General features: G+C 33.7%; 3 protein-coding genes across 6 annotated transcripts in view; all 3 read right to left on the reverse strand.

Moving 5' to 3' along the window:
• The window catches only part of LOC129004162 (fibronectin-like), a 139,186-nt gene that overhangs the window by 26,239 nt on the left and 90,060 nt on the right, over positions 1-22,887 (reverse strand). For all 4 annotated transcript variants that reach the window (XM_054432610.1, XM_054432611.1, XM_054432609.1 and 1 more), the window contains exons 3-4: positions 2,254-2,349; positions 1,931-2,066 (exon numbers count right to left, since the gene is read on the reverse strand). In XM_054432610.1, the coding sequence (XP_054288585.1) occupies positions 1,931-2,066; positions 2,254-2,299 (182 nt within the window). In that variant the 5' untranslated portion in view covers positions 2,300-2,349. The remainder of the gene's footprint in view (positions 1-1,930; positions 2,067-2,253; positions 2,350-22,887) is intronic.
• Positions 10,315-12,747, reverse strand: LOC129003269 (uncharacterized). The gene has a single exon (XM_054431560.1). It carries the CDS (start codon positions 12,745-12,747, stop codon positions 10,315-10,317), a length of 2,433 nt encoding a protein of 810 aa, XP_054287535.1.
• On the reverse strand, positions 12,787-13,974 carry LOC129003270 (uncharacterized). The gene has a single exon (XM_054431561.1). It carries the CDS (start codon positions 13,972-13,974, stop codon positions 12,787-12,789), a length of 1,188 nt encoding a protein of 395 aa, XP_054287536.1.

Below are 22,887 nucleotides of genomic sequence, written 5' to 3' on the forward strand. Positions count from 1 at the left end.
TTGTCCGATCTCTTTGATCTTAGTATCGTTTGATAGAAAATTAAAAATGTTAAAAAAAGTATATTCTTGAAATTTTTACATAGAATTAGCCGTTTTTGAGTTACCGTATTTAAGTTAGTAAAATTCAAACGGCCGCCATTTTGAAATTTACAATCGGAACAACTAACTGTATTATTTTTTCTATTATTGGTCTTGTGTATGTTAACATGGTTACCAATTTTCATAATCCTCGAATGAAAAACTTCACAGATAAAAATATTTTTGTATAAAAACAAAATGGCGGATAACTGGGTAAATATCCATTTTCGGACATACCTTCACATACATTTTTTTCTTGCTTTTAGTATGAGGATTCATTTCCCAAAGTCTTGAAACGTTTTTGAGTGAAAATTTAAAAACGTACGTTTTCAGGAAAAGCACTTTGCAAATTTTTCCCCCCTTTATTCAAAACTTTTATTATTTTTTTTATTTCATTAACATTTGAAGTTTCATAAAATGTCCATGGTAACGCAATATCTTTGGTAGTTTTCTTTTTAAAGAGCATCTTTAGTAGAAAAACACAAAATCCTGTCACGACCATAACGGACGTTTAAATGAATATTTAAAATAGTTAATATTATTTTTATAACTATGTTTTGCTATAAACTAGTTTACTTTTATGACCATTATACAATAAAAAGGTCACTGAGCTTTTGGTATATTTGGTCTTTCTAGAAAAAAATAAAACAAACTCAAAAAATAGAAAAAAGCCAATAAAATCTTTTTAAGTTTGTATTACTCCGAAAAAACTTACCTGAGACCCGAAAAATCGTTATGTTTGTATAGAGGTGTAATTCTTTTGTGTATAAAACATTTAAATATGACGATATTTTAATTTTTGAAATTTTTATGATAGAAATCATAAACGTGATGGTCAGGGACAAGCGGTACGGTCGTGAATTGTCTGGAATAATCTAAATCTTTCCAAACAATCCTTCAATTATACTGTTAGTTATAATAAAACTATGTGTTTCAATTGAACTAAACTGTTCAATTTACAATTATACTAAAGTTATTGTCACGACCAAACACACTATAATCCATAAGGCTGGATTGGTCGTGAAAAAAACAGCGATGGTCGTGAAACTTTGGTCGTGAAATTACGTGTTATTTGGCTCTGTTCTGGCGGTAGCCCTGCACCTCATGTTCGAGGATACAAAGTGGACTTCTAGGTTAATCTAGCAATTGAAATATCTTATAAACAAAAATTAACACCATGTCTACTTCATCGAATGGCTACGTACGGTCATGGACACACCAAAATTACAAAAAACACAATCTTTCCTTTATTAATCTTGTAATTCCTCCTTTCAACTCAAAACGACCGGCACTACAATCCTGACGTACACCCCGAACTAGTCTCTAAAACCAACTGACTCCATCGACGCCAGGCTTGCCACTGTCGTGCTCCAAAGTTGAAAATTTTTCCCAAATGGTCGTGACGCCAAATCGAGGGACAGACTTATTTTGTCATGGTAGTCAGTCTGCAATGACAATAAAATTATAATATGCTCCTTTTTTGTAAGTTTAATAACCATTGATGACATAAAAATATGGCTTTATATATTTCGGCATGAATAATTAGTCTAAAAACAGCGTGAAAGTTGGAAAATGTACCCTAGGGACACGTCATGGTCGTGAATTTCGAGACTTTAAAAATACGAAAAAAATACCTAGAACCTATTTAAAACCAAATAAATGTGTGTAACATGTTGCCCCCGTCCCAAAAAATATTAAAACACATAATAATAAACTACAAATCCAGTATCTACGAAGTAAAAGGCCAGGGACATAAAAACGTACGTTTTTAAATTTTCACTCTTTTATGTATACCCTGTATACTGTATAGTATATCAATAATCTTTTGTGTAACTGTATCAATGACACTGACCTGGCGTCTGTTGGCTTGTACGTGACATCGTACTTCTCTACATGGTCTATGGACGTGTGCCACGACACTTTGACTGACGTTGGACTGAGGAACATTATGGTTATATTTTCTGGCGATCCTGCTGATGGCATAGACCCTGCAACACATTTACAAGGAAATATAAGTGATGTATTACCTAGAGAAGTTTTGAAGTTATGTTGGTGATTGGTTTGAGTTATTTGTTTAGTAAGGTATGGAAGATAAAAGGTAGACAATTTATAGTAGAGATGGTGGGAGTCTCATTTGAGCCACCAGCTTTATTTGATTGCTCTGTTGAAACTTACCAACAAAACTTGCTCCATTGATAAGGAACAGAGTGGCCCAAAGCATGTCTGGGGAGCTACCTCTCAGGCATTGCTACGAGGTCTCGGCCACCACCTCTGAAACAACAAATATATGAATATGAAAAATCATCTCAACTCAAAATTAAGGAAAACTTAATTACATATTTGTTTTTGATGTAATATTTAGTTTAGGTATGTTATTTGAAAGTTCAAAGGTAATATAGCAAATATCATACATTACCAGCATTGTAAAAAAAAAATGTTTGCAAAGTTTCGGTATCCGGAATGTTTTTGTTCCATTAACTCACATAATATACTACACAGACAGTATACATGGCTATGTATTTTAATATGTGATTCGACGACCTCCAGCTGATGAAGTGATCATGACATCCTTTGAAACCTAAAGATGACTTCTTGATAGGCCTAGTTAAAACTAGTTGTGACTTCGTAACAATTTGGATTAAATCAAAGCAGGTATTCACTCCAATTGTTAGTCTATGTTAAACGTAATCCGGAGCCTACATCAATATGAAAAATAGTTAAAAGCTCATGAAGAGGGGTTTATCAACTTTATTACAATACAGTATCAGGAAATACCCCTGCCACAGGGAACCTGTAGACTAAGGGCATTTCCATTTGCCTTATTAGATTTCCAATTAAATCTATTTAAATAGCGTTAGGTTTAACAAGTTACAGTACCTAGGTTTGCTGAAGGGAGGTTAATAAAGTGTGTCTTAAGTAAAATTAGTTTATTATAAAATAAATAAATATGCAAAGTAAGATCAAAATATATCCATAAGAATTACATGTAAATTTTTGATTAATATTGTTTTTGAATTTTCTTTGTAACCAATAACCCTACAAAAACACTTTAATATACAGTATTAAATTATTGCTTTTAAGTTCTTCAAAATGGTTTAGAGAGAAATCCGGAAATTTTATATTTTGAGGGTAAAAAATTAGAAAACTCCATTTTTACCCCATAAAACCCCGTTCCCATGACCCAATCTCGCTGGTTTGCGTACTCATCCAAGTTTATCTTGCCATACATATTCAAATCAACTTTCATCAAAATCAGACAAAGATTACTCAAGATATGGTGTTGAAGGACACATTTATATACACACTAGCTGGCCCGACAGACGTCCTGTCCTAATGTGGTTTTATGTCAAATGCTCGTTCATTTTCAAGATGAGCTCGTTCGCATGGCTCAATCACGTCCTGGTTGAAGTTCGTTCGCTACGCTTACTCACCTTTGGGTTGGAGCTCGTTCGCTGCGCTCACTTGCCTTCAAGTTAGCTCGTTCCCTACGATAACTCACCTCCAGGTTGAAGTTCGTTCGCTACGCTCACTCACCTTTTGGTTGCAAATCAGCTGTTGTCATAAATTTAAAAAAATAATAGTGCTGCACCCTGTTGGTGAACCTATTAAATTTTTAATGCTATTGAACATCACAGAATCAAATTCTTTAGTTGGACCAGCTGTTAAGATTCTTTAATTCCATTTAAATATGAATACTCATAAGGTTAACATGGGGAAACTCCAGAGCATGGGGCGGAGCCCTTTTGACGGATCTGCATCAAACTTCACACAAACCACCCTTGAATAATACCGGAAAGTTTCATTACAATCTGTCGAGCGGTTTCTGAGTCGATAAAGGACAAACAAACAAACATGCATTGGATTTTATATAGATAGATATAACATATATTTTATATACATATATAACAGTTGAATGAATAGTGTTGTTTTTAGTCTCTGGGGACATTAAATTAAAAAGTAAATCCGTCCTGAGCCAAGGTCTTACCGTGCCAAATACGGTAATATATAATCTATACTTCCCTATAGGGAAATTCACTAAAAAGAACAAAAAATGTGTAGCCTATGGTATGGAATCATGAATTGTAATCAAACCATTTTTGCACCATTACACTCAGTAAATGATTCCAAAACTGATAAATTATTAATGGTGTTTGACATGGAGGATTTTAGTGTTAGACCACAGTGGGTAGCTGAATACTTTATGACTAAGGATAAACAGAGAATATTTTGACTATAAAAATGACTTCAAGAGTATGGAAATAAAATTTGAAGATTCTATCACCATGAGAAAACCTTTTTTTTAAGAAAACCAAGTTTTAATAAGCTTAAGTAAAATTAAAAAAATATTATTTTACAATATGAATCATAAAACAAAAATCATCCAGTGTACCGTTGATCCTTAAATGATAATGTGAAGAATAACAGCTTAGAGTAACGTTATGACAATCAATTTGGAAATAGTGAAATGTTATAGTTTAAAAAATTAGGTACCTATTGTAATGATCAACTCAGTTCAATGGGTTTAAGTGCTCTCGTCTGAAAAAAGTAGTTTATTTGTTTGGAATAAAAATCATGATAAATGATTTTCTGGGAATAGACTGTGCAAGTAAAAAAGTCATGAAATAAGTTTCTTTTGAATAATCAGCAAATAAACATTATTGAGAAAGTTTTATAGGTAAACAAAACACTATTTTGAATGTTTCCAAACCATGTGTTGCTAAAAAAATTGTGACATAACAACAGAGTAGAAATACCTCTATAGATCTTAAAAAAACATTCTTGATAGAATCAAAGTTCCTAAAAACAAGCTATTTAGCAAGTAATATCAAAATTCTTTATTTTCTTTCTTTATGACAACTAGAAGAATCCATAACTGCTGTTTGTTCATATAACAAAACGAGATGGAAAATGATGAAAATTAACTTATAAAGATGAACAATATGCAAGTGTTTTATTGCAAACTAGGGGGACTATAACAAAAAAATTAGTTCATCACACATACCAAAAGGTCTTTTCGACCCTTGCACATTTTCTAACATAGGATTTGCCATGCTTGAGTGTCTTAAACCTTACTTTAGTCCATATAAACTACTAAAATCCACTAGCCAAAGTAATGTTTGGTAATGTTGTAAAATTATATAAATCAAAATTACCTTAAAAGTAAAGCAGTTAACTTAGCACCCACCGCTCAACATCCTAAGACGAAGCCCTGGTGGTTGGAAGTCTTACAACGGCAAATATTCACTTTTCCGCTTGGCCGGTATACAGTGGCAATTGCCGAAGCTAATGTGCGAACAACTTCAAACAATAGTTATGTTCCAATAAATTCAACAACATTGCATCAATCCTCAGTGGACCGTTTTCATTCGGTCACGTACGGCAAGTGAAGTTGTTGAGCATAACATAACATTGGCAAAGCGCATAAAGAGCAATTTTCAGTTTTAAATCTAAACCCATGATCTCTGGACCATTTACAAATCTTTGAAGGGCCTCTCACATTATCATGGCATTCATTAAGCTGCAACGGCCCTTCATCAAGCAGAGTAGGCCTGGCTAGAACAATTTGGTAGTCATCTGCCTACGAATGCATGTACCTACAAATTAATGGTGATCACATACGACACAGAAGTTAAACACTGCATTTCACTCTGTTTGAAGCTTTTAATATGGATTATTACGTCCTTCACAGTTAAATAAAAAATATATGAATTACACGTAAACTCATAAAGCATAGTTTTTCATCTACTTTTGGGAGTTTTGTAAATCAACATTCTTTCAATTATAATAAGATTTTAACACCAATAAGGGGAAAATAGTCATACGCACTTATTTACTACAAAAGGCAATCAATGAAATGATTTAACAGATTCTCTAGTAAGCTGTTCAATACAGAACCAGTGTTGATAAATCCAGATTGTTTCAGCGGTTTATCTATAAACAATGCCAACTGCTTCACACACAACTTCAAATTGAATGTGGCTTTAGAATGTGAACTTTGTAATTACAGTTGGACAAAGTTGTTGACTGTCTGAATTATACCGGAGAAACAAATTAATCCACGTCCTAAATGTGAGGGGCTGATAAAATATTGTAAATCAAATTATAATATTCTTTATTCTGTCGAGTAAAAATAATTTTTAAAACATCACTTGCGTTTCTTTTCAAAAATTTCAAACGCCTGTTTTGCTGCATAACCAAACTGGTAACACTGCTATGAAACCGTTCCATTTCAGTGTTTAAATGTTCTGTTGATTTAACAAACAGAAAGCCGCAAACAGAGTAGTAAATAGTGCGGTCGCTGCAAACAGAATTTGTAATTAGTCAGGTCAAAGTTTGGGCAAATGAGGTCAATTTTTCAGCTCAAAACATCGAGTATACTGTTCTAACCGATATTGTTACTGCACTTTAGGAAGAACAACCTAAATCATTCGTTTAGTTGAAAAGTGATATTGCAAAACCTAACTGACTCAATTCTGTCCAGCCCTATTATAGAACACGTAAAACAAACCATAAATAATGCTATGAGAATAAAGCAAATTGCTCAATCGGTTTTTGCACTTGCAATTAATTGCAATTGCAATCCACTCCAACGTATGAAGATGGATTATGTTTACATAGCCTCCACGAACACCACGCCAAAACAATTTTTACCATTGGGGGTTTACGAGACGCAGTGTGTATAAAAAGAATCCTCTAGTAGTTCAACCGTCCAACTCCTCAAGTTTTAAAAACAGGGCTGACTTATCTGTTGCAAATGGTAATAATGCAACTCAAATATCGGGTCTTGTTTTTGCTCCAAATAGTCATAACAAAATCCATTTCAGTTCCACTTTCCATTGATGTTTTAGCAAGGGGTGGGTTAAAGATTCTATATTCTTAAGATATACCACGTATTAAAGATATTCTGAAATAACACAGTTATATAAATTCAAATGTATTTTTTAAATTGAGATTTTACTATAGGTCGGCCGCTTAGAAAACGACCTCCTCCAGCATTGGTTTAGCATTAGCGCGCAGGTCGTTTTCTATGCGGCCGAACTATACACATTGACGTCTGCTGTAGAATAAATAATAATCCTACTAATATAATAAATGAGAAAGTTTGGATGTATGGATGTACCGTATGTTTGTGACAAGTAAACACGAAAAATACTGGTCGGATTGGGCTGAAATTTGGCATGATGATAGCTCACATTCCCGATTAACATATAGGCATATTCTTATCTCAAAAATCCTTTTGGGCTCCGCCCCAGTGGCTCTGCAGTTCCCCATGTTAACCTTATGAGTATTCATATTTAAAGGGAATTAAAGAATTTAGCCAGCTGTTTCAACTAAAAGAGTTGGTTCTATGATATGCAAAAAAATTAAAAATTTATAAGATTTACCAACAGGGTGCAGCACTATTATTTTTTTCATTATTTATGAAAACAGCTAATTTGAACAAAGCAGCAACAAAAAAACTGTGATACACAATGAGAACTGTCAAAGTAGGATTGTTCACAATTATGTTTATGTTTTTAATTTCATGAATAATTTAATGAAATTTTGCGAATTTTTAATAATCTATCTTTCTCTATTGTGTAGGTGAAGTAGTAGAACATTATGGCTATGGTAGATGTGTAATACTATCGCATACCGTAAATTTGAGGAAGCAATTTGTCTCAAACCGTGTTTTCTCATATCGCAAACGCAAAGATCGGGTATAACTGCAATAAGCATTTTATACTTATTTGCCAACCCCGTACGAAGGACGGGTACTCTGCTAGTATAACATAACAATTTTACAAGTTTGTCCAAACCTAGTTTTGATGATTAATAATTAATATTAAATTTCAATTTTTCAATTATGACGGTAAAAACATATACAGTTTGGTCTATTCTGGTTCCTCAACTGTAAGTGAACTCATTACAATGGTACGGTTAAGTAGCATAGTTGTTTATCATACATAGTTGTGCAATTATGTATTATTACAATTCAAAAGGTTACTGATTTTCCATATACCCTTCAAATATGGTGCCATTGAGCCTTTGGGAAAATGTACATTATTGAAGATTTTACTTTACTAGACAGTACAGGGTCATTTTGGTAACGTTTATGAAACCAAAAGAAGTTTGTTTATTAGAGAAATAAGTGTAAAAACTTGTATGTAGTGTTCTGGAAAAAAACTTTAACTCAAGATGAGCAAGACACGAAAAACAAGTTCAGAAGTATTTATATATTAAAGTATTACTATATTTTTCATAACGATGGACTAATATCGGTTACATTACAAAGATAATATAATGCACATTTAGTTCAGGCCGTGAACATGACCTTTTAGTTCGTGAACTAGCCGTTAAGTTCAGAGATATATTTAATTATGAATTACTATTCTTACAAGTTTCCTTTTGCGGTCTTTGTCTTTATACGAAACAGCATTATGTAACGACAATAGGGGCTTTATGTAAAGCTTGCTGGTTAACATAGAATAATGTCACACGATTGATTGTATACGTATACACCTTTACGTGTATACTCAATGGTCACAAGTAAGGCCAACATATTAAAATATATTTTTCATAAATAATTTCAGTACAATATTGTTGACAAATTACTACGGTTGAACGTTCAATCCTTTTATCCTCGTCAAAAAATATTTGAACCAAACTATGCTGCTGCTACAAAAGATACAGAACACTACAGTAAAGTCACTATCGTATGAGTAAAGTTACATAATTGTTGCAGTACATAATTGCGTCTGTAAAAGTTAATGATAAGAACATATCCAGTTCAAGGTTAGCTTCGGAAAACAAAGAAAGAGCTTTCTACAATCTATAATCTTTGACTATTATCCCATTCCAAATCCAATGCTATAATCTTCTTGCATTTTATGATTAAACAACATTGACAGACGTACCTGACATTTAGGTATCGGTTTTTAAGATTAAACTGTTTATATCTAAACATGTTCAAGTCTTTATTCGTGGAGATGGTTTTTACAATTTCACTCATTAGTGATCTAGATACGTAAAAAATGCATAAGCCTAACAGATTTTCTATTAAATAGACAATTTTTAAATTTTATAATTTATAGAAACAAGTTTTCGCAGTCCTCCTATTCTCGGGGGCGATTTCTGAAGCTCTATTTAATACTCTTTTAGAAGTTATTAACGCAAAATGTGTACATTTTCCATAGCATAGTTTAGATACAAACCTTGAAAGGTTTACTATAGATCTAGTCTACTTTTATATTCCTAATTTGTATGTAACAATTATACCAACTAGATAGTTTCATCAGTGACATTAATCAAGAGCTAATTATCAAATCAATCAGTCAGTTCCAGAGAAGGTGTCTTTGAAGCTTCAGCATTCTACGTTGTCAGTTCTGAATATTGACAGTTTGACAAAGTGATGTATTGATTTTGTGTCAGCAATTATGAAGCTCAACTTTCAAGGGTCATTTTAATCTCAGTCTTCAAGAATAACACAGAATGTCAAGCTACAAGCAAAGAGATATAATCCATAAATAAATCAAATACCTATGTCTAAATGTATGTGCGTATCCAGTGCATTAAAAAGCCAAACGAAACTTTGTTCGAAACTTTTGTTGGAACTGAAAACGACATATTCCAGACTTTTTTATACATTTTGGCTCTATTCACGGCACTTTCAATGGTGGAATACTAATCTTGCGAGAAGGTTGGATTCTTTGAAAACCGTAGACAAATTTAGTGTTAAAATTTTTTGTTTGTCGATTTGTTTATATTTTCCAGATACATGTTGTAGAATTTCGATAGCATGTAGAGTGGATTGAGTGGACTGTATATTTATAAGTTAAGCGGAGTTTTCATTCTTCAAATTAGAACACAATTAACAAATAGTTTTAATATTAACAAATAAACTTTCAATGATTTTACAGAACTTTAAAGAGAGATTACAGAAGAGAGAGGGATCTTGAGTCTTGTGTTTGTTTTTTAACTAACAAAATTACTAATAAATTATTTCATTGTTAAATCACATATGTTGTTTTAAACATTAAACCAAATTAAAAACCAATGCCATCTGTATTTATTTTTAGTTGATAGAAAGTATTATTATAACAAATCACAATTAATTACACTGAATACTGAACATACCCCCGCCCGTGAACCACTAAGAGGGGTTCACCTAATAATGAAGTATTGAGAAAAAAAATTATTTTAGAAATGAACATATTATTTACAATAAACTGATGGTTAACAGTCTAACTTCTTTCGTCATTCATCATTGATTGGTAGGGGTGAGACTTTAGTTATAGGTCTGGAGAGTGTTCCTGATGAAGTTTTTAACTGTACAACTCGTACAAGACCATCTTGCCCTGGGGAAGTTGAAATGACACGTCCCATTCGCCATGAAAGGGGAGGTTGATTTGGTTCATGCAATAGGACAAGATCTCCAATTTTTATGTTAGGTTGAGGACTTCTCCATTTCCCTCGTTGTTGCAACGTGTAGAGGTATTCTTTTTGCCATCTTTTCCAAAAACTTTGGGTTAAGGCTTGAACAAACTTCCACCTTGACAATCTGTTTGTTGAGACATCTTTCCAGTCAGGTTCGGGAAGAGATAAAAGAGGTCCTCCAATCAGAAAATGACCAGGAGTTAAGCAATCAATTTCGCTGGGGTCAGATGAAAGTGGGGTTATGGGCCGTGAATTTAGAATTGCTTCGATGCGAGTTGTTAGTGTGATGAACTCTTCAAGAGTAAGAATCTGTTCGCCTATGACTCTCCGAAGATGGTGTTTGACACTGCGGACAGTTCTCTCCCAAAGGCCACCTTGGTGTGGAGCTGCGGGGGGTAAGAAATGAAATGTAATGTTGTTTTCCATTGCAAACTTACTAAGAGCTTCTTGAGTTTCTTTCTGGACGAAGAAATTCTTAACAATCTTTTGAACTTCATTAGCGGCACCTACATAATTTGTTCCGCAGTCCGAGTAGATGTTGCTACACAACCCTCGTCGAGAGACAAATCTCGTCAATGCTGCTAGGTAAGCTTCGGAACTGAGATCTGTAACAACCTCTAAATGTACAGCCTTGACAGAAAAACAAATGAAGATACAAACGTATACTTTGATTGGACAGGACTTCCTTAATTTGCAAGGTTTAACTGAGAATGGGCCTAAAAAGTCCGTCCCGCAGTTGTTGAACACTCTTGAGGGTAGGACTCGTTGTGGAGGAAGATCTCCCATTTTCTGAGTTGTTGTCTTAGGATTGCATTTGAAGCATCGGATGCACTTGTAAACTCTTCTTCGAATAATACTTCGAGCAGATAGGATCCAAAACTTCTGAGATAAAACGGCTTGTAAAAACTGAGGTCCAGCATGCAAGTGTTTCAAATGGTAATGATCAACGATGAGATTGGTGACATGGTTAGTTTTGGGCAATACAATAGGATGCTTTGCAGCGTAGGATACTTGAGAGTGCTTAAGGCGGCCTCCAACACGAATCAATCCATTTTCGTCTAAGAAGGGGGAGAGAGACGCGAGACGAGAGGAACAAGGTTTTCCATCTTTCAATCTAGAAATATCTTCAGAAAAGACAGTTTGCTGAATCATTTTACAGATAGTGATTGTTGCTTTATCAAGCTCTTCAAGCTTTAAAAACCCTGATTCTTTAACCTGGTTTGTAAGGTTATTTTTGAAGCGTAGAACGTAAGCAATGACTCGCTGGAGGGTTGACCAAGATGAAAACCTGTTGAATAAGTCTGGTTTTTTAGTTGTAACCATTATTGGTAAAGGTTCGACCTTACGTTCTGGCAATTGTTCGTCTTGGAGAGGGGTGAAGCGAGGAATAGGCCATGATTCCTGATCCAGAGATAACCAATTGGGACCGTTCCACCATAAACTGTTGTCTTTCATAGAAATGGGAAGGGTTCCTCTACTGGCAATGTCAGCTGGATTACAATGAGTTGAGACATGTTTCCATATGTAAGTAGGAGTAAGTTCTTGAATTTCTGAGACTCGATTTGCAACATAAACTTTTAAGCGGTAGGGTACAGTTTTTATCCATGACAAGACTACAGATGAATCACACCAAGCATGTAATTCGTTGACAAGATAATCTTGAGAGAGTAGAGAGTTGCAATAGTTCAGGAGTTTGGACAAAAGATGGGCACCACACAATTCTAGTCTAGGGATGGAGATCTTCTTAAGAGGAGCTACTCGAGCTTTGGCAATTAACAGATGTACGTTGATTTCTCCGGAAGAACTTACACATCGCAAGTAGACACAAGCTCCGTAACCTGTTTCAGACCCATCACAAAATCCATGTAAACTGATATGAACAGCATCAGCTACGGAAACATATCGAGGTAAGCTAAGTTCACTTAAGAAAGGGAGTTGTTGGAGGAACTTAGACCATTTTTCAGTTAGATCCGGAGGTACAGGCGCATCCCATGATAAACCTAGTGCCCATAAAACTTGTATCAACGCTTTTACCCAAAGAGTGACTGGAGTCAACCAACCGTTTGGATCAAATATTCTGCTAACTGTTCCAAGTATACCTCGTTTAGTGGGAGGCGTGTCTGGGATATTCAACTGATAAGAGAAAGTGTCTGAGTTAGGTGACCATTTTATACCTAGTACCTTGAAATAAGGTTGATCTGAGGAGTTGAAATATAGAGGAGTTTCTTTGTAAGAGTCGGGGAGAGTTTCCATGATTTGAGGGCAGTTGCTAGTCCATTTCCTCAGTTCGAATTATCCTTTTAAAAGAAGTTGTTCCACCTCATTTCTTAGTACCAAAGCTTGTTCTATGCTGTTGGCACCTAATATTAAATCATCTACATATACTTGTTTCTTTAAAGCCTCAGCTGCCAGAGGGAAGTTTGCGCCTTCATCAGTGATAAGTTGGTGAAGTGTCCTTAGTGCCAAGTAGGGTGAGCAGTTGAATCCAAACACAACTGTAGTTAAACGGTAAACTGAAAGGGGGTCGTCTTTGTCATCTCTCCAATACAACATTTGATAGTTTCTATCATCTGGGTGGATCATTATTTGACGAAACATTTGTTTGATGTCACATGAGAAGACAATAGGGGAAAGTCTAAACTTTAACAGAATATCATTAAGATCATTATGTAGTTTTGGCCCGGTATGTAGAATATCGTTAAGGCTGACACCTGAGGAGCTGCGTGCGCTTGCATCGTATACTACACGAAGCTTGGTGGTTGAGGAATCTACTTTGACAATAGCATGGTGAGGTAAGTAAAATTGTTTATTATCACTGTTTGGAGGAGGGTTAACAGGTTCCATGTGATTAGATGACAATAAATCATGTATGGCTTTACTATACTCTGCTTTAACTTCAGGCTGACTTTCTAATTTTCTTTCAAGTGATAGGAATCTATTGCGAGCGCAAAATGATGAGTCACCAAGAGGGGGATGATTTTCTTTTATGGGTAGCCTAACAAAGTAGCGTCCATTTGAATCCCTAGAGACCGTGTTTAGAAAGTGATTTTCACAAATTTCTTGTTCAGATGTTACATGATGTTTGATGGGAGGTTCCTCTAGAGTCCAAAATTTCTGCAGAGAATTGTGCAAATCAATATCTTGAGTACTTAATAAAGAAGAAACATTACCCTTGCATTGAGGGGCTGTTTTGTGAGGGACTACAGCAGGAAGAGTTGGGGCAGATCCTATGATAAGATATCCAAATACAGAATTCATGGCAGCAGGAAGATCCTTGTTAATGATGATGCGTTCACCAGTGATCACTTTAGCGAATAGATCAGCACCTATGAGCATATCTATCTTACTAGGCAGATGAAAAGTTGGATCAGCCAGGACCAAATGTTTGAAGTATTCTTTAACATTAACTGGAACTTCTGAGTGTGGGAGGTTTGAGGTTATTCTGTCTAGAATAAGGACTGGGTTGTTATCAGCAATCATTTCTCCGCTAAGAGACGATATGTTAACTTTTGACACACCTTTAGATTTAACTTCTACTGATGATAGGCCATCTATCTTGGAATTACTGGAAAATGTCCGTTTAAGCATAAGCAGGTTAGCAATATTTTCTGTTACGCAGCTTACCATAGATGCGGAGTCAATAACGGCTCGGGCTACAATTAGCTTTCAATTAGCTTACAACCACCGTTATTAGCTTTCAAGTGTACCAATGCAGTGGCTAGCAATATAGTGGTATTAGGGTTTGAGGAGACAGCTACAAAGGGAGGTTCAGGGTGATCATAAGTTTTATTCATTTCCTTGGGCATCGGAGCATTATCTTTAGGCTTTTGATTACCGGTAAGCTTATCATTAGGCCTATTATTAGTTGGATGTAAGAGGGAGTGATGTTTCAGTTTACAGTGAAAACATGTTTTATTTGACTTACAGTCTTTGACAGAATGAGCGGTACCTAAGCAGTTCAAACAAAGGTGGTTTTTCCTCACAAAATTGTATCTTTCCTGTACGGACAAATCTTTAAACTCTGAGCATTGGTAAATGTTGTGATCACTTTTACTACAAAATGTGCATGTGGCGTTTGAGTCTCTGAAAGCTAGTAAAGTAGTGCGGTTCGGTGTAGACTTATGTAGGCCTATCTGATAGGAGTGAGGGCTGGACCTCTTACTATTTTGAGTGAAACCTACATTGCTATTGCTTGAAGTAGTTCTAGGGAACTGAGAGTTAGAGAGGTTAGCAGCTTCTAAGTAAGCACATTCATTTTCTAAAAATGTTATTACTTCACCTACGGTTGGAAGGTCTTGAGAATTTAGACGTAAGCTTTCAAACTTTTTGCGAATGTCTGCGTGTAATTTCCTTAGTAACATGGCTGAGAGCAAGATATTATCCTTGGCTATGTCATGATTGAGTGCAATGAGTGCTTGGGCATTTTCATTATACTGAGAAATGAACGAGCGAATGTTCTTGAGGGAGGAGTCAATTAGGTTAGGTAAGTCTATTATGTTGTTGAGGTGTATACTTATGATTTTCCTACTGTTTTGATACCGTTTTTGAAGAAGATCCCATGCTACATCATAGTTTTTAGCTGTGATTGGTAAATTCTTTATAAAATTGAAAGGTTCTCCCTGTAGAGTAGAAAGCAGATATTGAAATCGCTCAACTTTGGATATGTTTTCATTATCATGAACAGATACTTGAAACAGGCTAACATAAGATAACCATTGTTCCGGTGAACCATTGAAAGTTTTGAGAGATAGAGGAGGGAGTTTCAGAGAGTGGCTATCTTGGTTTGAGGAAGAGCTACTAGGCCTATGGGGTAGGCTACTTGATGGAGTATTTGTTATTGAGTCAGTGTTTAGAACAGGCCTATGACTTGTAGGATCTTGAGAAAGGTGTTTCTTCGTGAGAGTTTGAATTCCTACATATAAGTCAGATATAGTATCTTGTAATTGAAAGAGTGTATCTTCTTCATAATCATCGGGAAGCGTGTCACTATTGAATAGTTTCTCAAGGGAGGTTTCAAATTCTGAGTATTTTCTAAGTGTTTCTGACTCTAAAAGTTTCAACTTATTTATTTGTTCTTGGGACAATTCAGGTAATAAATCTAAAGCTTGGATGTTAGTTTGGATTTTGGCTAAACGATTTGCAATTGAGTTTAATTGCCTAGAGAGAGTGACGAATTTCATTTTTGTTGTACAACAAAACAATTATTCTGAGTATTCAGAGAGAGAGAGATTAGAGATTGTCATTATTGTCTGCAATACGAGACACAGATAACAGATGGCATTGTTACATTAGCGCTATTAGTGGTTGCTATGAGCATTACAAAATACCAAATTGTACAGTTTGATACAAATTGAAATGTCAATTGAATTGATAAATTACAACAAAAACAATATGCTTAAAATATAGAGGAATCAAAGTTTGAATCAAAGTCCTTTAGATATTGACCTTTTAGATCTACAGTAGTCTTGGTAGTCTTCTTACTTCTTAGTTATGAGAAAGGAGTTAGTAGTTCATTTTTAAGGTTGCAAGTTGGAGTTGGAGTAGAACTTATTGTGACTTATAGTTACCAAAAGAGCTGAATTTCAGATGATCCGGCTCGAAGGACCATGTAGAATTTCGATAGCATGTAGAGTGGATTGAGTGGACTGTATATTTATAAGTTAAGCGGAGTTTTCATTCTTCAAATTAGAACACTGATACAATTAACAAATAGTTTTAATATTAACAAATAAACTTTCAATGATTTTACAGAACTTTAAAGAGAGATTACAGAAGAGAGAGGGATCTTGAGTCTTGTGTTTGTTTTTTAACTAACAAAATTACTAATAAATTATTTCATTGTTAAATCACATATGTTGTTTTAAACATTAAACCAAATTAAAAACCAATGCCATCTGTATTTATTTTTAGTTGATAGAAAGTATTATTATAACAAATCACAATTAATTACACTGAATACCGAACACATGTCATTCAACTCTGCTACATAGCTCATTAAAAGATTTAATAGGATCTGTTCAATTAATTAATGAATTGAAGTTTATCAATTCATTATTTGTTGACACGGTTAATTATTTATGGTCTTTAATAATCAATGCTAATAAATATTTTGTAATGCTTTCCTGCAGTGTTATTAAAAGACAATCTTTTTGCTCTAGATTCATTCTCCGTCGAGCTACGGGTAAAACTACAAATATCAAACTACTGTATTTACCTTTCAGTTATTTTCCTTTAACAAACCAAAAGTTTTACCATAAAGGAACTTTCATTACTTACTATGTTGAACATTTATCAACGAAATTTTAAACATGAAATATATTTCATAAAGCGTAAAGCAAAGAAAGACGACATAAAGTAAAGCAAAGCAGATTACGGGCGTGCTTTGTAGTTACATTAAACACACAGTCAAAATTAAACATCTTCCTTTTACGTATCAGCCTGGAAAACGGTAACATAAGGTTGTCTCTTGGTTTTTACTCACATGAAATATTTCTTGTCTTGATATAGATAAGTTAATAGTTATATGTATTTTTGCAAAGTATACTTTTAATATTTGGTGTGATAATGAATACAATTTTTAAAACAATGGAGTGGATGATAAATACTATTACTGTAATTTTAAGTTAACTCAACTAAATGTCATGCTCTGTCGGGATTATTTCAACATAAATTATGCTGTAGTAAATGCAAAAGTTGATAACTTTGCAGAAATTGTTCCAACGCAAAAAATACAAAAATTAAATTCTATAGGGATCGCACATTGACACATTACTCATGTTAATGTGTGATGGATGATGCATTAGACATTTGCATGTGTGTGTGTGTGAATTTACAAATGTGAGTGTGCAAACGTTCCATCACTGTTATGTACATTTCATTCGCTTTTAGGAAATTAAATAATTAACTCGTTAGCTATTATGATAAGTATAATAAAGATGTTAGTTCAATAACATATTTATACTATAGTTAGCAAATATTAGAATTTAAAGCACGTAGTTAGTTATCATCATACAAAGAAAATAATTGGGTCGTCTATCATTCTACACAATTCAAATATTTAGACAGATGTCAGGACGTTTAGATAGTGATTTATTAAATTTAAAATATTCACATACTGATTTGGTTGGCTAACTATGATAAAAAAAAATAAAAATAGGCTTTTTCACCACCATAAGTACATAGTCCAAATTAAATAAACAAGGCTGACTAGTTTGCTAGTTTTTAGGAAGCGCAACATCATCTAAGCCTTCAATACGTCAAAACGAATGACGTTGCAATAAAAATAATTCGCAGTTTGTTGAAACTACATTACATATGGAGGTAAAGAAGCAAATTCTGTGCACTATAATAATGCCATACAGTATACACATATAATGCTTTGGTAATCAATTAGACTTTTTAAATACCAAGTAAGTAATTTATTAGAGTATAAGGATAATAATATAGTTAGTTTTTAACTACAAATAAATAATTTATTTAGCTAAAAGACAGTAAAATAATGACTTTTATTCAGCCATTATACTGTTACAATAATGAATTATAACGATCTATCAATCCATTATCTAGATTAGTCTTCTTTACTTCCTAATTATTGAGAACTATAATTTGCTTTGTTATTATTCTATTACGGTAGTGATTTTTGCAGATAAAGGTATTAATAAGAAAATATATACTGTTTTATGTTTATTCAAAGTTGTCAATTAGCAATACTATTTACACGAAGGTTAGTAAAAATTAAGAACGAAAACTAATAAACAATAAATTTACATTGCATATTCTAAAAAGGTTTTGAGTTTGAATAAACAATCAATCAAAACAACATTCCTCCCAAACGCTATATTTGAAATATGGCATTTCATTTCACAGCAAAGATTAACATTTTGCAGCAAAAATTACCAAGACCTTTAAATGTCAGAGCTACCTGACTGCCTTAATTATTTTAGGTTTTCGATGCTTCGTGTGTCATTGGAATACCAAAACTTCAATTTACACAATTATATTTGTAAAATACCCCCGCCGCAGCAAACCTGCAGACTAAGCGAATTTCCATTTGACTGATTGGATTTACACTGAAATGTCTACTTAAAAATATAACATTTATTCCCGATTTAAATAGAATTAGTTTAACAAGTACTTAGGTTTGCTGCATTAGGGAGGGTAAAACTGTTTTTTTTGTAAAATGTTAATAGTTAGTAAGTAAGAAATAAAAACATTTTCCAAATTTGATCAAAATATGTTCATAAACAAGCAAACTACAACAGTTTACTCATTCTCCATAAGAATAACATGGGAATTTTAAATTTACAATTTTTTTGAATTTTCTCCGTAACCATTAGGCGCATAATAACGCTTCAATATACTAAATTATTTGTTTTTTGAAGCTCTACAAAATGGTTTGGAAATAAATTGCTAAATTTTATGTTTTTTGGGTCAAAAATGGGAAAAACCTATTTTTACCCCATAAAACCCCCCGTAAACACCCGTTCCCATGGTCCGATCATGCTGGATCGCGAACTCGTTCGAATAAACGTAGGTTTACACGTTTGTACCAAATTTCATCAAAATCGGATCATTTTTGCTCGAGTTATCGTGCTGACGGACACATATATCTATATATATATAAATATATAAAAATATATATATATATATATATATATATGAATTTGAACTGATGGTGTTTTTGGCCTCTAGGGACCTCAAACCGAAAAAAATCGGTCCCGCGTCCAGGTCATACCATGAGTACTACGGTAATAGCTTATTCCCTATATGGGAAATTTGCTAAAAAGGCCAGTTAAAAAAAGATGCATTTTCTTATAAATAATAACACTAAACTCACTGGACATTATTACGAGAGGCTTAACTTGTTACTAAAAAAACATCGATAGTCAGCTTAAATAAACGAATAGTATTGCCTAATTATTTTAAACCCATTTATAACAAAAATTGTTATTAAAGGTTTACACATTTTAACGCATTATTATTGTCTAGACGGATTCTGTCAATTTATTTAGACGTTTACGTGACAAGGAATACGAGTTAAAGTTGACCTAAATTTCAGGATTATTTTTCTAAAAAGAGAGAAACTAACATTTTTACCTTAAATCTAGATTCAGTGCTAATGTAATGTTAAGTTTAGTTTATAATACATATTTTAAATGTACAAAAATAACATCTATTGAGAATGTTGTACTACATTTTGCTTTTTGTTAAGTTATACAACAAATAGTTTCCTCAACCATAGAAAATACAATTATCTTATGGAGATAAATGCCATAACGCATGGCTTGTGTGGCTAGAAGCTATGACAAAGTAGGAAATGATTTAATTGTAAGTAATAGTTTGGACTGAAATAGAAATACGCAAAGTATTTACATTAGATATTATAAATTGTAATAATTTCTGTACGTTTTGTGATACATAAGCTACGTTGATTAGTAAAAAAATAATTTTTTATAGACATTTCAAGATAAACAACATAAATCTTTGTATTAATATTACAAAATGGTTTAGAGAAACTAAATAACATTAAATATATTAATGGAATCATCCAGTAAAAGAATCCATGAATATTCAAAATATGCATAGGCTACAATTATTTCAAACAATATATTAAAAACCTAAGTTGTTCATTATTTTATGAAAATTTTATGATAATGTTATTATGTTAACACCATCAACTATTATTTTAAGAAATAGAAATTAATAATTTTGGTATACTAGTTAGAAAGTTCATTTTAGCGAATTTGCCATATAGGGAATAAGCTATTAGTGTAATACTCATTGTAGACCTGGACCCAGGACCGATTTACTTTTTCGTTTTCAGGTCCCTAGAGGCCAAGAACACCACCCGTTCAAACTCATATATGTGTGTGTCCGTTAGCACGACAGCAAAAATGATTCGATTTTGATGAAATTTTGTTTAAAGTGTAAACCTACATTTATTCGAACGAGTTCGCGAACCAGCATGATCAGACTATGGGAACGGGGGTTTATGTGGGGTTTTATGGGGCAGAAATTGGGGTTTCTCATTTTTGACAAAAAAAACATAAAATTTAGCAAGTTCTTTCCAAACCATTTTGCAGAGCTTAAAAAAGCAAATAGTTTAGTATATTGAAACGTTATTACGAAACGAGAATAAGTCAACTGTTTTAGTTTGCTTGTTTATAAACATATTTTGATCAAATTTGGAAAATTCATTGATTTCTTACTAAACTATTAACATTTTACAAAAAAAGACAAACAATTACATTCCCTGTTGCAGCAAACCTAAGTCCTCGTTAAACTAATTCTATCTAAATCTATATAAATAAAATTAGAGTTTTGTCTGTACATTGCTCAGAATTATATACTTTTAGGTTATTTTTACGTTTTATACATTAAAGAAGCAGAAACGAGTCTTATCTCAATTTCTGTCTGTCTGTCTGTCTGTCTGTCTGTCCCTTTGTCTGTAACACTCAAGATGGCATTTTACGCAATCTTCTTCGTGAAAACCAGAGTACATATCAAGATCCAAGTCATTTTAATGTATTCACTGGATTGGCGAGAGTGTCTTTAGTGATTTAAATATAGCCTCACTACTTTGTAAATAAAATTACGGACGTTCAAAAATGCAGTTTTGTGCGATTTTTGTCAAATTTTCGTTCAATTTTTATCACATAATCGTCTATGAAATAACGAACAGCTGTTCGGATCAAGATTATTTTTTCTAGCTGTCAATGACATGTTTACAAATGTTGTTTACAAATACCGCAACTATTTCGAATCACGTTTTGAAAGCAAATCCCAACCAAGTGAGATTAAAAACGTTTTTCTTACATAACGGATTTAATTAATCGCAAGTGCAATAATATAGTCTAATAGTGTAACCGTAAATGAAATTAAAACTAGACATCGTCCAAATCGGAACCAGAAATTCTTTGAGTATAAAATGTTTCTTGAGTTTTGACAACCAGAAAGAAGAAGACCTTGAATCAGTGTTGTATAGGGCTGTGACACTGAAATGATCGTCGCCAATAGCTTACAAAAAAGGTTTCCACTCATTGACGGCGCTTCAATGGCGGTTGTGTAAAGTGTAAAGTAAAAAATCACAACTGCAGTGGGTGATTGTAACAGAGGTTTAACAGAGGAAGTGCTAAACTCGCTTTTCCAATGTGTCACTTTCTGTTTCTACTCACCGTGTGATAGGCCCATAGCTCATATCTTGGGTACGTAAGCCTACATATTTATTCATAACAACCTTTTTGACGACGATCCTTGATACCGGTACTTTTCCATAGAATACATGGCCTACCTACTTAAAAAATAAAATTACAAATGACCAAAACCCCAACATTGTGTGATTTTCGTCACATTTCCTTCTAATGTTAATAGATATACTAATCACTGTTTAGAGAATGCGTAATCTATTAAATAACAAAAAGTTGTTTGGGTAAGGTTGCTTTTTTTCAAACTGACACCGATAAGTTTACGCTATAACTTTTTACGAGAAAATCCAAAAGCAAGAGATCAATAACCTTGGGACTAGATATTAATGTATTTAATTGGTCCGATTTACTATAGTTCTTAGGTAGGTTCTTACGTAGGTACTGGTTCTTTTCCTTAGAACCGGTAGTTTACAAATTTGATATCGTTGGTGTTGCACCTTATTTATTGGAGCAGTCCGTATTCAATTTAAGTGATGTCTTAACTCTGTATAAGTTTTGCTTTTTCTGTCTGGATTCCAAATCTTAGCTTACCCGGTATGCTAAGAAAATGATAACCTATTTGAGTAAAACGTTTGTTGGGCAAACCATCATGAATTGTTTACGCCTTTATATTGTTTATGTATCAATAGTTCGTGGCCTTTGTTGGATTGTTGTATTGTGTTGTTTTGTTGTATGTTGGTAACGCATTAATGTCCTTATTTCTCAGTGTTTCACGGGATGTACAAGAGCACCTTTGATACTGAAAATGTCAACCGGAATAAAGTGTTAAATGGTGAGGTTGAGGTAGTACTTTAAATACGTTTAAGTTAACCGATGTGGAAAGTAACTTTCAATTATAGGCCTACTTTAGGGCTACGCTTCATGGATCTATAAAACATTTTTTAGTTTAATCATTGGACATATGGACCAACACGATCCGGGTGACATTTAATTGCGAAGCATTTATTTTGGCTTGAACTGTCAGATACTGTATTTGCGAAGGTTTATATATAATAGTTTTTCCAGCATATCTGCAAATATGCAAACTAATTGCTGTTCTTAATCTTAATATAAGAAGGTTTCAACTGACTACTATAAGATCCCCGTGCGTAGAACGGGCACACAGCTAGTAGGGAATAAATGGAGACATTTTAGTTTAAATCCAATCAGGCAAAGGGACATTTGTTTAATTTGCAGGTTTGCTGCGGCG

This window comes from Macrosteles quadrilineatus, unplaced genomic scaffold (genome assembly GCF_028750875.1).
Source record: "Macrosteles quadrilineatus isolate MER2022 unplaced genomic scaffold, UCM_ALF_1.0 Scaffold_9__3_contigs__length_116548681, whole genome shotgun sequence".
In the NCBI taxonomy this organism is placed as follows: domain Eukaryota; kingdom Metazoa; phylum Arthropoda; class Insecta; order Hemiptera; family Cicadellidae; genus Macrosteles; species Macrosteles quadrilineatus.

Bases quoted from the DNA above. Each gene is read 5' to 3' on its own strand.
- LOC129003269 (XM_054431560.1), bottom strand. From the start codon at position 12,747: ATGGAAACTCTCCCCGACTCTTACAAAGAAACTCCTCTATATTTCAAC.
- LOC129003270 (XM_054431561.1), bottom strand. From the start codon at position 13,974: ATGATTGCTGATAACAACCCAGTCCTTATTCTAGACAGAATAACCTCA.